General features: G+C 40.0%; 2 protein-coding genes across 2 annotated transcripts; one reads left to right on the top strand and one right to left on the bottom strand.

Moving 5' to 3' along the window:
• Positions 1-540: 540 nt before the first annotated feature.
• On the bottom strand, positions 541-4,189 carry LOC122028525 (AP2-like ethylene-responsive transcription factor ANT). The gene is made up of 9 exons (XM_042587365.1): positions 3,420-4,189; positions 2,687-3,290; positions 2,441-2,523; positions 2,284-2,292; positions 2,113-2,201; positions 1,958-2,031; positions 1,824-1,874; positions 1,655-1,731; positions 541-1,443 (listed from the first exon to the last, which is right to left on the bottom strand). The coding sequence occupies exons 1-9, from the start codon at positions 3,730-3,732 to the stop codon at positions 839-841; spliced, it is 1,905 nt and encodes a 634-aa protein (XP_042443299.1). The 5' UTR covers positions 3,733-4,189; the 3' UTR covers positions 541-838.
• Positions 4,160-10,572, top strand: LOC122030400 (glutathione S-transferase T2-like). Its single transcript, XM_042589605.1, has 2 exons — positions 4,160-4,226; positions 9,791-10,572. Exons 1-2 carry the CDS (start codon positions 4,160-4,162, stop codon positions 10,570-10,572), a joined length of 849 nt encoding a protein of 282 aa, XP_042445539.1.
• The last annotated feature ends 607 nt before the right edge of the window (positions 10,573-11,179 follow it).

Here is an 11,179-nt window from a genome sequence, read left to right as displayed (position 1 = left end):
ACTTCGCAGTAAGAAAATAAATTTTCATAAATCCATTTTATTTTTTATTTCTTTTAACTTAAAAAATGATATTTTAAAATGATAAAGATTATTAATGATGATTATTTTAAATTTTCTTCAAATGTCATCCTTTTAAATTTCAAAAAAAAAATTAATAGATTCTTGACATGTATGTTGACATGTATGAGAAAAGTCCAGACTAGCCCCCTCTTATGTTTCGCCAGTCTGAGTATGTTTACGTTTCACTAATATTCCTGGCATCGTTAAGTCTGCTATAGAATCTATGCTTTTTGACTGATTGCTATGAGAAAAAACGAACTCATTCCTCTCGAGAAGTTCAAAAAGCACGTGGAAGCATTACAGTAGAATCCGACGCACCATAAATAGGCCCTACCAGAAATTGATATTCCTGAACATAATTTGAGAATTTACAGCCTTTAGAAAAAAAAATGAAGAATGTTGGACGAGCAAAGCTTGGAGGAAAAGGGAGAACGTAGAGATCGCCACTGTTGAATGTGGTGGTCAAAAGTTTAAGTTGCCTTTCTTTGAACATGGAACTGCTTTTCATAATGTACTTGGCAAAGACCAAAAATGCAGAAACTAAACATCACCTCACACATTATGATATTATATGTTTGCTCTTGCCAAAAGCTGAAATTTAAAAAAAAAAAAAAACCACTGGCATGTGAGGCAAGATTGATCAACACAAATTTTGCTCACGGACATCTGGAAAAAAAAAGGAAATGCATCTCTCACTTTAGCCAATGGGGCTTTGCTTCCTTTCCTCGGCTGCTTTTACTAGTGGACTCTGCGTGCATGCTTTGTGGTCATGGCTAGTTCAAACATCATTCCATGCAGCAAAAACGGGCATTTGAGCAATGGCAATGCTGGGCCTCGACGGAATCAACGAAGCAAGTGGGGTGGGACTAAACATGATGGAAAGACCAATCCGATCAGGACTGCCTTCTCTGGAACTGGCCAAGCTTGTCACTAAGGACGACTGGTTCGACAGATGGGCAGTGCTCAGTCTCTCAGAATCGACAACTCCTTGCACAAAATTCCCAGTTTCTAAACCTCCAAGTCCACCAATTGTCGACGGGTATGACATCGGGCTCCTATAGTCACCACTCATCATCAATGGTTCGTGATCACGACACTCGGTGGATGGAGGCGTCTCAGTGGATTGATAGAGAGCCATCTTCCATTCAGAACCTGCAGTATTGTTTTCTTCAGCTGGCTCTCTGCACATATTTTTCTCCAATGGAATATCTTTTTCTGCTTCAGTTGCCCTTTTTTTCCTAGCAATCTCTCCTGGAAGTAATGTACTACTTGCTATGATCTTCTCTGCATCGTATCTCGTTATGTCAAAGTTTGTAACAGCATTCACCCCGCGGAATTTTATCGCAGCAATATCATATGCTTCAGCTGCTTCCTCCTGAGTACCTGAGTTCATAGATTCTATGAGAATTATGAATGCTTTATGGCATCGCAGCAAGTATTCACTATGGATGACTAACTTATAATAATTGCACCTGGATAATGTCAGGTTTGAGTAGTACAAGACTCAGAATTTGAAACAACAAAATTTGTTGATGCCGTGTATAAAAGTTAATAAAGGAAGGATGATATATATCAAGTTATTCAGGAATCTTACTGAAGGTTCCTAGATAAAGATCTTTGTTTCCAGCAACTCTACCAATTCGAGCTTGCCATCTTCCATGTTGGTGATGCCTGTAGAAAAAAAAATATATATAAATAAATTACCAGATGATCTCTAAAGATTCTCGAGCTAATTAGAGAATCTGACTTTAATGAAAGATTACCTTGTTACTCCACGGTAAATCGAAGCCCCACGCGAAAAACCACTGCTTTTCCTGCAACCGTACATTGGCCCAGAAAAAAATTCAACATTATAAATAGTAAACAATTATTGAACAGAAATCTAAGTGAATTTTACCTTCTTAAGTGGGCAACATACTCTTGCCTGCTCATGTTCTTCATTTCAACCAGTTCTTCTTGATAACTTTCCAACTGCACATCAAACCACAAGTACGGAATTGTGTTAGTAATCCAAGCATAGAAAAGATCTTCAGGCTGAGGGATCATACATACAGGGAAGTTAATATGCGTTGATGGTCCCCAATACTTCAATGCCGCCAAGTCATAAGCTCTGGCAGCTTTCTCCTCCGTGTCATATCCCCCTGAAGGAAGCGAAACTCGATGCTAGGCGATAATAAAAAATTGGACCAGAAGCAATATTTTGTTTGAGCTCAAGATACCTACCGAGATATACTGCACGAGGGCGTGATCGATATCCCCACACGAAAAAATCACAAACCAAGAACCATGGAGTACTTGTTAGTGAAGACTACCTAAAAAACTTGGCAGTAATATTGAATATGATAGTTGCACTTATAATATGTTCTTGTTTTTTACTAACCTTGTCTTCCTTTCCTTGTCTGACCTTCTTTCTTGCAGCTATTGTCCCACAGATGCGCTTCATATCTCCCAGTCCATCTATGCCTGATGCATGGATATATAGTCACATAAACATGACATTTATATCATACTTTGTCCAATATTGAACTAAATCATGAAAACTCCTAAGGAAGAGAAAATAAAGGACTTCCAACATATAGACATGCATGCACGAAAGATTATAAGATATGCACCATCGAGTACTGACCTAGTAACACCTCTATATTGAGAGGTTCTCTGCCCAAATGTATCAATGGACTTCCGGTGGACTGTCTGCTTCTGGCTTCCTTTACCAGGCCTTAATTTCTTTGTTGCATCAAGGTCAATGCGGTCAGTTGTTGAAGCAACTGGCAGTGGAGCCATGAAGCAACTTGACGGTGAACCAGGCCTCATGGACAAGCTCAGGGATTGCAACTCACCGAAACCAGCCACATCTATAGACCTACGGCCAATCCCCCCTTCCTCGGCCAGCCCATTGTTGCATGCAGTATAGCTTCTAGGAGCCCAACTTTTGAAGCTCGGAAGGTCACCATCTTCCACCATGGCTCCCACCTCCAGCGGTCCCTGATACATTTCGTGTTCTGGTATCCCAGAGCACATCCCTTCGGGTTGCAAGAACAGTTGGTGTTGTACTACTGGAATCTGCTGGCCATGGAGGGTGCTTTCAGCGTGTGCATTTTGGTAGTAGTAGAGGCTGTCCAAGCTCAAAGCCATTGCTTCCCTTTCAAAGTTGCCGTAGTGGTGATGGGCCCCCGTGTCAGGTCCGCCTCCCAACAAGTCTTCGAGTTTCCGGGTTGGAGACGGGAGGATTCCTTCACGACGACATGAAGTAAACGGAAAAATAGAATATGTCAAGTGATACTTTTGGCAACGATGCTGCCTTTGAGTTTAGCGGGAAGGAGAGCCAACGAAGGAAATAGAAAGAAGGATTTGAAACAGACCCGAGTGTTGTGATCTGGTGATGCCTTCCATGACGCCAAGAGAGCCATCAGATTTCAGGGGCATGACAGGCAAGTGAGAGTAAAGCCCTGCGGCCTCTCCTTTCCCTCCATAATAGAGTCCAGAGGTGGGAGATTGAAAGAAACTGCATGGGACTGCAGAAGAAGAGACGCAAGCTGTGGCGGTCGGTTGAGACTGGTGGTGATGATGGTTTTCATGATTCTGATGGTGATGTGGCGACTCCGAAGAAACCTCCATGTTCATATGAGAAGAGAGAGAGAAACCAAGCCAGTTGTTATTGTTCATGGATTTCATCTTCGACTATCGCTGCTGCTGATCACTCACTTTAGGAAGACGAAGAGGGCAATTTACCTCTCTTCTATTCATCACCAAAATAGACAAATAGATAGCCCAACCATCGTCTTCGCCAAAACATGCAGTTGCAGGAGAAAACTAGGCACTGAAGGAGAAGACTACCACAAGCACAAGGCCCTTTGATCTAAAGTAAAGAGGAAGGAGCTCTTCAGGCAAGAAATCTGGATCAATACAAGACCTAGCAGCACTCCATAGGGATCTGTGTCGCCATGCTTGTAGCTTTTCTTAACATCCTTGAAGCATGCTAAAAACCTTAGTTAAGAAAGACGGGCAGATTGGCAGAATGCTGCGAGCATTACACCCACAAGCAATAGCATAGGCTTCGCAGCAACCATTAATAAGGATATGGAAGACGCTGCCTTTCGAAATGGCTAAATGCGTGTTAGCTACGAACGAGGAGGTTGCTATGGCAGCTAAAGAAAGGTCGCACCTATGTGAGAAGGATTGACAGGGGGAGAGCGACGACAACTGTCCAAGCAGTCACTTTAGCCCGGTACGAGCGTCTACCATAATCCGCGGTGCATCGAGAGACCCCTATTAATTTCATATTTTATTATTTATCTACAATAAATAGAGATCGTTTTTTTTTACAATAGGAAAAGACTAAATTTGTTCGACCCGTACCAGAGAAGAAGAAAATAATACTCCTTACTAGCTGCTTATACTTACATCACATGTGACTTTAATACGTATTTTTAAGGGCTAAGTGTGTAATCAACATCTGGTCCCACACAAAGTGGGATATGGGTGATATATTCCAGGGATGATGAGAAAAAAAAAAGCACAAAGGGCAAAAAGAACCCCATACGCGATCATAAATGTACTTGATCTCGATAATATAATATAGTTTCTTAAGAGACATGGTTATGCTGTTGTCTTGCAAATAAACTTCTTACTGATACCGAAAATATGCTTATAATTATGATCACAACAAGACTACGAGTAAACTAATCAATCTAATAGTACTAGGTACCGTGGCACAATCATGCTTATGATTGTGATTTTCTTTTCCATTAATTAATATTTCAAACTGTTGGATCCTTGCCGTGATGCTGCTCATATTAATCAGCAAAATCATTGTTTCAAGGGCCCTTCCAAGCAATAAGTTGGCATGGTCCATGAAGCTTCTCTATAAAGAATTTAATTTATAACATAGAGCAATCAGTAGCGTTCTTATCTCCTCAGCATATCCTAATTGATTTCTCGGTTCCTGGACTATATATGTTATCATGCTAAGGAGATTACATATTGCTTCTATCAAGGCTTTTCTCTGCTGTGCACGCAGAGGTGTGCATGGTTTTCATGGAGACAGATTTTCCAGCGACAATGATTTGGTAACAAAAGATCATGCATGTGGAGCGGAATGAAGATAGAGATTGGGAAAGGAATAAGGAGTGGAGGAGAAGTGAGTTCCAACGTATAGAAATCAACATCCCTGATCCTTGTTCCCGTCTCTTTTCTTATCATCGTAATCATGAGCGCATCCACCAACTATATCAAACCCACAGCACGCACTTTTGCTCGGTATGATGCCTCCTAACCGGTGGCAACGTCGGCATCATTTCATGCGCCTATTCCTCTCACTTTCATCCATTTCACTTTAGTTACTTGGTCCAAATCTGCGTTCCTCTCCAAATGATGGAAGTCAAAGTATATAAACATATCTACCGTGGAAAAACAGTGCAACAGCTTTGGGAAAGAAAGAGCAGAGAAAAAGAAACCAATAAACGCCTGTATATATCTCAGTAATGCTTTACGACCAAATCCAAATGTTCCACGTTAAATAGGTAGAGAAGGATATATCTGTAGATTGTGTCTGAATAATTTCTGCATCCACACACAGGTATGATTACTTTTCTTTAAAGAAAAAATAATAAGCACAGGGAGTGAGGACAAATAATGCTAATTTCTTTTCAGAAGTTGCAGTGATGAAGAAGATTTCAACAGCTAAAGACCTCGAGGATCGAGCAAAATAGATTCAGGCATCATTAATTCGACCTACCAAAATGTAATTTAGTTCAATAATTCCATCTGTAAGCTACTTGGCCGAAGTTGTTATTTCTGGTTTCCCTTGAGCTCAACAAGCCAAAACAATCTTAGTTTAGCTTTCATGACACAAACATTTGTCTCTCAAAAAGGCTCAACCCTTTCTTCCTTGAATGGAACGTTTGGGCCAGCAGGTTAATGTCCAAGCACTGCTGGGAACCGAGAATATTTGGTACATTGCCCCAGATATTTATTCAATTGAAAGTGAAACACTGGTGTTCAGATAAAAGAAAACACTAATGCTAAGCAATGCCAGTTAATGCTTAAAAGACAAAGGTCAGTGTTGAAGTATAATATCATAAAAGAAGAATCCGTGTGAATTCCATCAATCGGCAAAAAAGGAGAATTTGTCCCCCTTGCTGTATATAGTACAATTTAGTACCAAAATTATCAGAGGAAAGCCAAAAATCCAGGGTCGAGCAATACTTTTTTAAAGACAATAGTATTTAGTGCGGTGCTTACGTTTTGCCTGAGAAACAGTAAATCTAAACAAAATCCAAGCAACCCCTAAAAGAATTGAGGATTGCCTCTTTTGTAAATCCAAGCAACCCCTAAAAGAATTGAGGATTGCCTCTTTTGTGTGAGAGAAAGAAGAAAGAGAGACGATTGAGGGTACAAGCTCCCATATTGCACTTTAAGTAGCTCCAGCTCGCAATTAAAGTTCTCATTACAATCTCTCGCTCGACTGACCTCTCTGGCCAGCTAGCTTCTGCACCCCAGCATCTTCCTGAGCAGAAGCATTGCATCTATCTATCTGTGTATGTTATAAATGGGAAATTATGTTTGAGATGTTCCAAGAGCAACTGTCAACTGTGTTTCCTCCGACCCCTTAGTCCATAAAAGCAAAGATATCACGGTCATTTCATCGTCCTTGGCAGTCTTCCCGAGAGCATCCACAGTGGGAGCTCTTTCCGAGCTCCCACTGTGATATGGACTTGGCGAAAAACCTCCCTCCCATAGTGGAGGGAGATTTTTTGATTAAAATGAAGAAGCGGCTTTGCCGTTGCGGAGCCGCTTCTTCGTCTTTTCATTTTTTTTAAAATTTTTTTTAATAATAAAAAAAAAATCAAAATGCTTGATAATTAAAGTCTACTTCTCATTTCAGTGAGAACAATCGTTGTATGTTGTTGAGCAACAGCTAATTTTTAGTCATTGTTTAACGGTTATAATTTAATTTTTTAATATATAAAAAATCTATAATATGAGATCTATTTCATTCATTCCATTGCTATCTTTGCTCTCAACTCAATTCTTCTTTTCATTCCCTATTTGTATTCGAGATGGATGAAAATCTCAATACTTTCTTTACGAATCTTTTGAATTCTTCAAATACAGAAGGAAATACATCTTCTCAAAATACTCGCATTCCTCCAAATATCCAATATCCTCATTTTTTTCTCTCAACCACAATATCCTCCGAATTTTCAAAATATTTCATATGTTCCACAATATTCTCCAAATTTTTCAAATTCCCAAAGTTCTCAAAATTTTTTGTAGCCGTGGAATCCAAGTAACACCGCCTCAGCTCCATTTGGTATGTATCCATCCCAAGACTGGTCAGCAATGGGTAGCCAACTTGGGATGCCTTATCATTACGGGGTTTCTCCTACTCAACCACATGTCATTGTAACGACCCGCCTTCTACTAACTAACCTGTAAGGCCGATCGTCACATTATGCTGTGCTAACTAATCCATGACCATTACTAAATCTAAGTGCGGAAGCTGTACTAATTAAAATTTTGCTAAACTACTAACATTTCTTGGTTCTACATGTGCTAAGGGGTGTAATCTAAGCTATTCATGTCATTACTACCTCCCCTTATGATCAAGGAAGTTAACTAAGGGTTTCTAGCTGATACCAGGCCTCCCAATCGATCCACGGATCGATTGGAATAGTCGGATTGATCCAGTGATCGATTCAGCCGGCTACTGTATGCGGGACATAGGTTGGATCGATCCAGTGATCGATCCAGCACGCTACTGTGCTCGGGCGATATTCTGAATCGATCGGCTGATCGATCGAGACTGGTCAATCGATCCAGTGATCGATCTCAGAGCTCTCTGTTCGCGACAGAAATTGCTGGATCGATCGGCTGATCGATCCAGAAGCCTACTGTTCGCGGAACAGATTGCTCAATCGATCACCTGATCGATTGGGAACCTCCAATCGATCCATCGATCGATTGAGGTTTCTGATTTTGCAGCTAAGCTCTGATTTCAGCACTGTTTCGTGCCTCAATCACATTACAAGTGCTAAAATGGCTAGGAAACACTCTAACAATAACAACTAACATTCTAACAACTTAAAAAGAGATGTTCTAAGCATAATAAAGTGCATGGTTAACTAATTTATAGCGAATAATATACTAAAGTGCAAAATGCTAAAACACTGAAAAGTTCTAATGTTTAAACAAAGCTTGCTAAAGTTCCCTAAGATCTCTATTCCAGGTTCCTGCCCACACACATCTTCGTAGCATTGCCCTCCAACCTCCGCTAGTCCATCTTCCCTTTATCTTTATCTGCAGTATAAAGAAAAGAAAGTATCTATAAGCTTTCGCTTAGTAAGAAACCATCTACCTCACAAAAACATGCATACGATGCATTTATGCTTTTAAAACATTTCATTTGAAATATGTACTGATTAAACTAAAACAGGGCATGCTATCAAACAGTACATGGAAATCAAGAGCTAAACATGGCATACTATCATCTATAGCATATGTAACCACAAGCTGAGCATAGTGTTATCATACATAACCATAAAAGAAATAAGCTGAACTGAAGCATAAACTGAGCTAATTCTAGCAAATGCTTAAGCTATACTGATCCCACCTAACTGTTTAGTGAGAGTTTAAAACTACATACATAATAGATGAAAATACATATACATGCTGCTGTTTGGGCCCGGCAACTGTACGTGCTATGCGCGGGTCCCTAACTAGACCCGGGTTTGTAAGTCCCGAATTTAGTAGGGTTTACTAGGTTATCTAAACCTAAGGACCGACTATGGGAGCCCAGCCCAATGGATATCTAATCCTGTACAGTGCCACTGAAAAGTAAAATACTGAATATAACTAATTATTGCTTGCCTTGCTCTTTCTAGGTTATCTGAACCTAGAGCTAGGTTATCTGAACCTAGAGGCGACTATGGGAGCCCACCCATTGGACATCTAGTCCTGTAAAAGCTGAAGCAAAGCTAAATAATCTGTAAAAATGCTTCTATTGCATTTATCTAAGCTACTAAAATGCCTAAGTTGCATTTTACTGCGATAAACAATTTAATCAGACACTTGGTGTGCGCTAATTCACATCCCTTGTGTCGAAAGTCTATGTACTGCTAAACTAAAACATAAAATCCACACGGAAACTACTTATACTGCAGGTGAGGGGTTTCTTACCTCGTACGCTAATTTCCTTACAACTCTATTCGCTAGAATTCCGGTGGAGACGATCCTTTCGACAATCTCCTCGCTCCAACGCGTTCTTCTCGCGGAGGGAAATGTTCTTGTGCTGGAATTGCTACCGAAAGGTGCTCTTAGGGCCCTAGGGAGAGAACCCTAGGGTTGGCGCCGAGAGGAAGAAGGAAAAGGAGAGGGGGCGGCGTGTAAGGTGAGGTCTCGGTGGAGAATTCCCGAACCAAGGAAAAATAAACCAAACCCCACTTAAATTTTCTATTTATATTAAGTGGGTAACTCGGTCCAACTTAAATATAAATATAATTGATTCCCCTTTCTTTCAGCACGGCCCTGCTGGGTTCAACTGGTTGCTTAAGCGGTCTAAAGGTTTAGCGGACCCGAGAGGTCCCGGGTTCGACTCCCGCTTAAGCTATTTTGCTTTTCTAATTATTTTTGCTACTTCCGCTACCCTAAAAATTCCGGAAAAATATCTAAAAATTCCAGAAAAATCATACAATATTTCTAATATAGTTTTGAGAATTTTCGGGCGTTACAGTCATACTTTCGAATGAATCTAGAAGGGCGACTATTGATCCATCTATCAGCGACAAAGAATCTCTAACGTCATCATCTGTTCCAGCAACTCAGGTGCCACCACACTTATCACAAGAAGAGCGTGAAGTTGAGCTGGAGGAAAATGAATCGAAAAGAAGATTTTGGTCTCCTGATGAAGATGTGGTCCTTGCGAAGTCATGGGCAACTATAAGCACTGATGCAATCATTGGTAATGACCAGAAGGATCAAGCTTTTTGGAAACGCATTGCTGATTACTACAACAAACATCGCCCCACTGGATCTATGACTAAAAGTTATCAGCGTCTGAAATCACATTATTACAGGTTTGCACCGATGGTAAATAAATTTTCTACAACTTATAATAATTTTTATACTCATCGGCAAAGCGGTTGGAGTGACGAGAATATGTTGGAGAATGCACTGAATATGTGGAAAGCCAACAACAATAACAAGGATTTTAAGTATATGCATGTGTGGAGAGTTCTCAAAGACTACAAGAAATATACTCTACAATCAGTTGCTCATTACTCTAACAAGAAGGCAAGGATATCCGAGTCAGGAGGAAACACTTCAACATTAAATCCAGATACAAGTGTTGATTTAGATGACTCTAAAGTCCGCATTCGTCCGATAGGACAAAAGGCAGCGAAGAGGAAGGGCAAATCTAAAGCCAGAGAGGGCGACACAACGGAACATAACATCGACAAAGAATGGCTCTGCGGGAAGCCGAGATCTTTCATAAGGATTATGAAATTCTTATGAAGGATATCAGTGAGATGACACCAGGACAACTTTATTTACATGAGAAAATAGTGGAAAAAATTAAACAGAGACATGGCCTGGTGTAGATGAGTTTACGTTTATTTTTATATATTATTATAATGTATGTCTTTTCATTTGATGCACTATAATATTTATGTTTTTTTTTTAATTATTAATGTTATTTCATGTTAGCAAGTGGTAAATTTAATTTTTTTAAAAATTTAATGGTGTATAATGTAAAATATGAAGGAGAAATGAGAATTATATATAATGAAAAGTGTGAGACCCATGAAGGAATTGTTGAGAGGTTTTTTGATAGTGGAAAGAGGTGTGAGGTTTTTAACTTTTGATGTGGCGCAGACGTGGCAACGAAGGAGCTCACAGTGGGTTTTAACCACTGTGGATGCTCTGAGGGATCTTTTATAGTGAGGTGGGAAAGAGAATACATAGTGTTCCGGTCAAATATAGTAGATAATCAATTCATCAGTCAACAAATGTAACACATGTTGTTTTCGGAGATTGTCGATGACTGAGATGAAAGAGCCCGAAATGCACTTCAAAAGAAAGTTAGATGGACATCGAGGAGTCATTGGTGGCAAAAGGCGAA

Source organism: Zingiber officinale, chromosome 10B (assembly GCF_018446385.1).
Source record: "Zingiber officinale cultivar Zhangliang chromosome 10B, Zo_v1.1, whole genome shotgun sequence".
In the NCBI taxonomy this organism is placed as follows: domain Eukaryota; kingdom Viridiplantae; phylum Streptophyta; class Magnoliopsida; order Zingiberales; family Zingiberaceae; genus Zingiber; species Zingiber officinale.
Note: the sequence above shows the minus strand (reverse complement) of the source record. Positions and strands in the feature narration are given on the sequence as shown.

Bases quoted from the DNA above. Each gene is read 5' to 3' on its own strand.
- LOC122030400 (XM_042589605.1), top strand. From the start codon at position 4,160: ATGGCTAAATGCGTGTTAGCTACGAACGAGGAGGTTGCTATGGCAGCT. The intron at 4,227-9,790 runs GTGAGAAGGATT...CGGGCGTTACAG, and splicing joins TAAAGAAAGGTCGCACCTAT to TCATACTTTCGAATGAATCT.
- LOC122028525 (XM_042587365.1), bottom strand. From the start codon at position 3,732: ATGAAATCCATGAACAATAACAACTGGCTTGGTTTCTCTCTCTCTTCT. The intron at 2,032-2,112 runs GTATGTATGATC...TTTGATGTGCAG, and splicing joins CAACGCATATTAACTTCCCT to TTGGAAAGTTATCAAGAAGA. The intron at 1,732-1,823 runs GTAATCTTTCAT...TTTTTTCTACAG, and splicing joins ATTTACCGTGGAGTAACAAG to GCATCACCAACATGGAAGAT.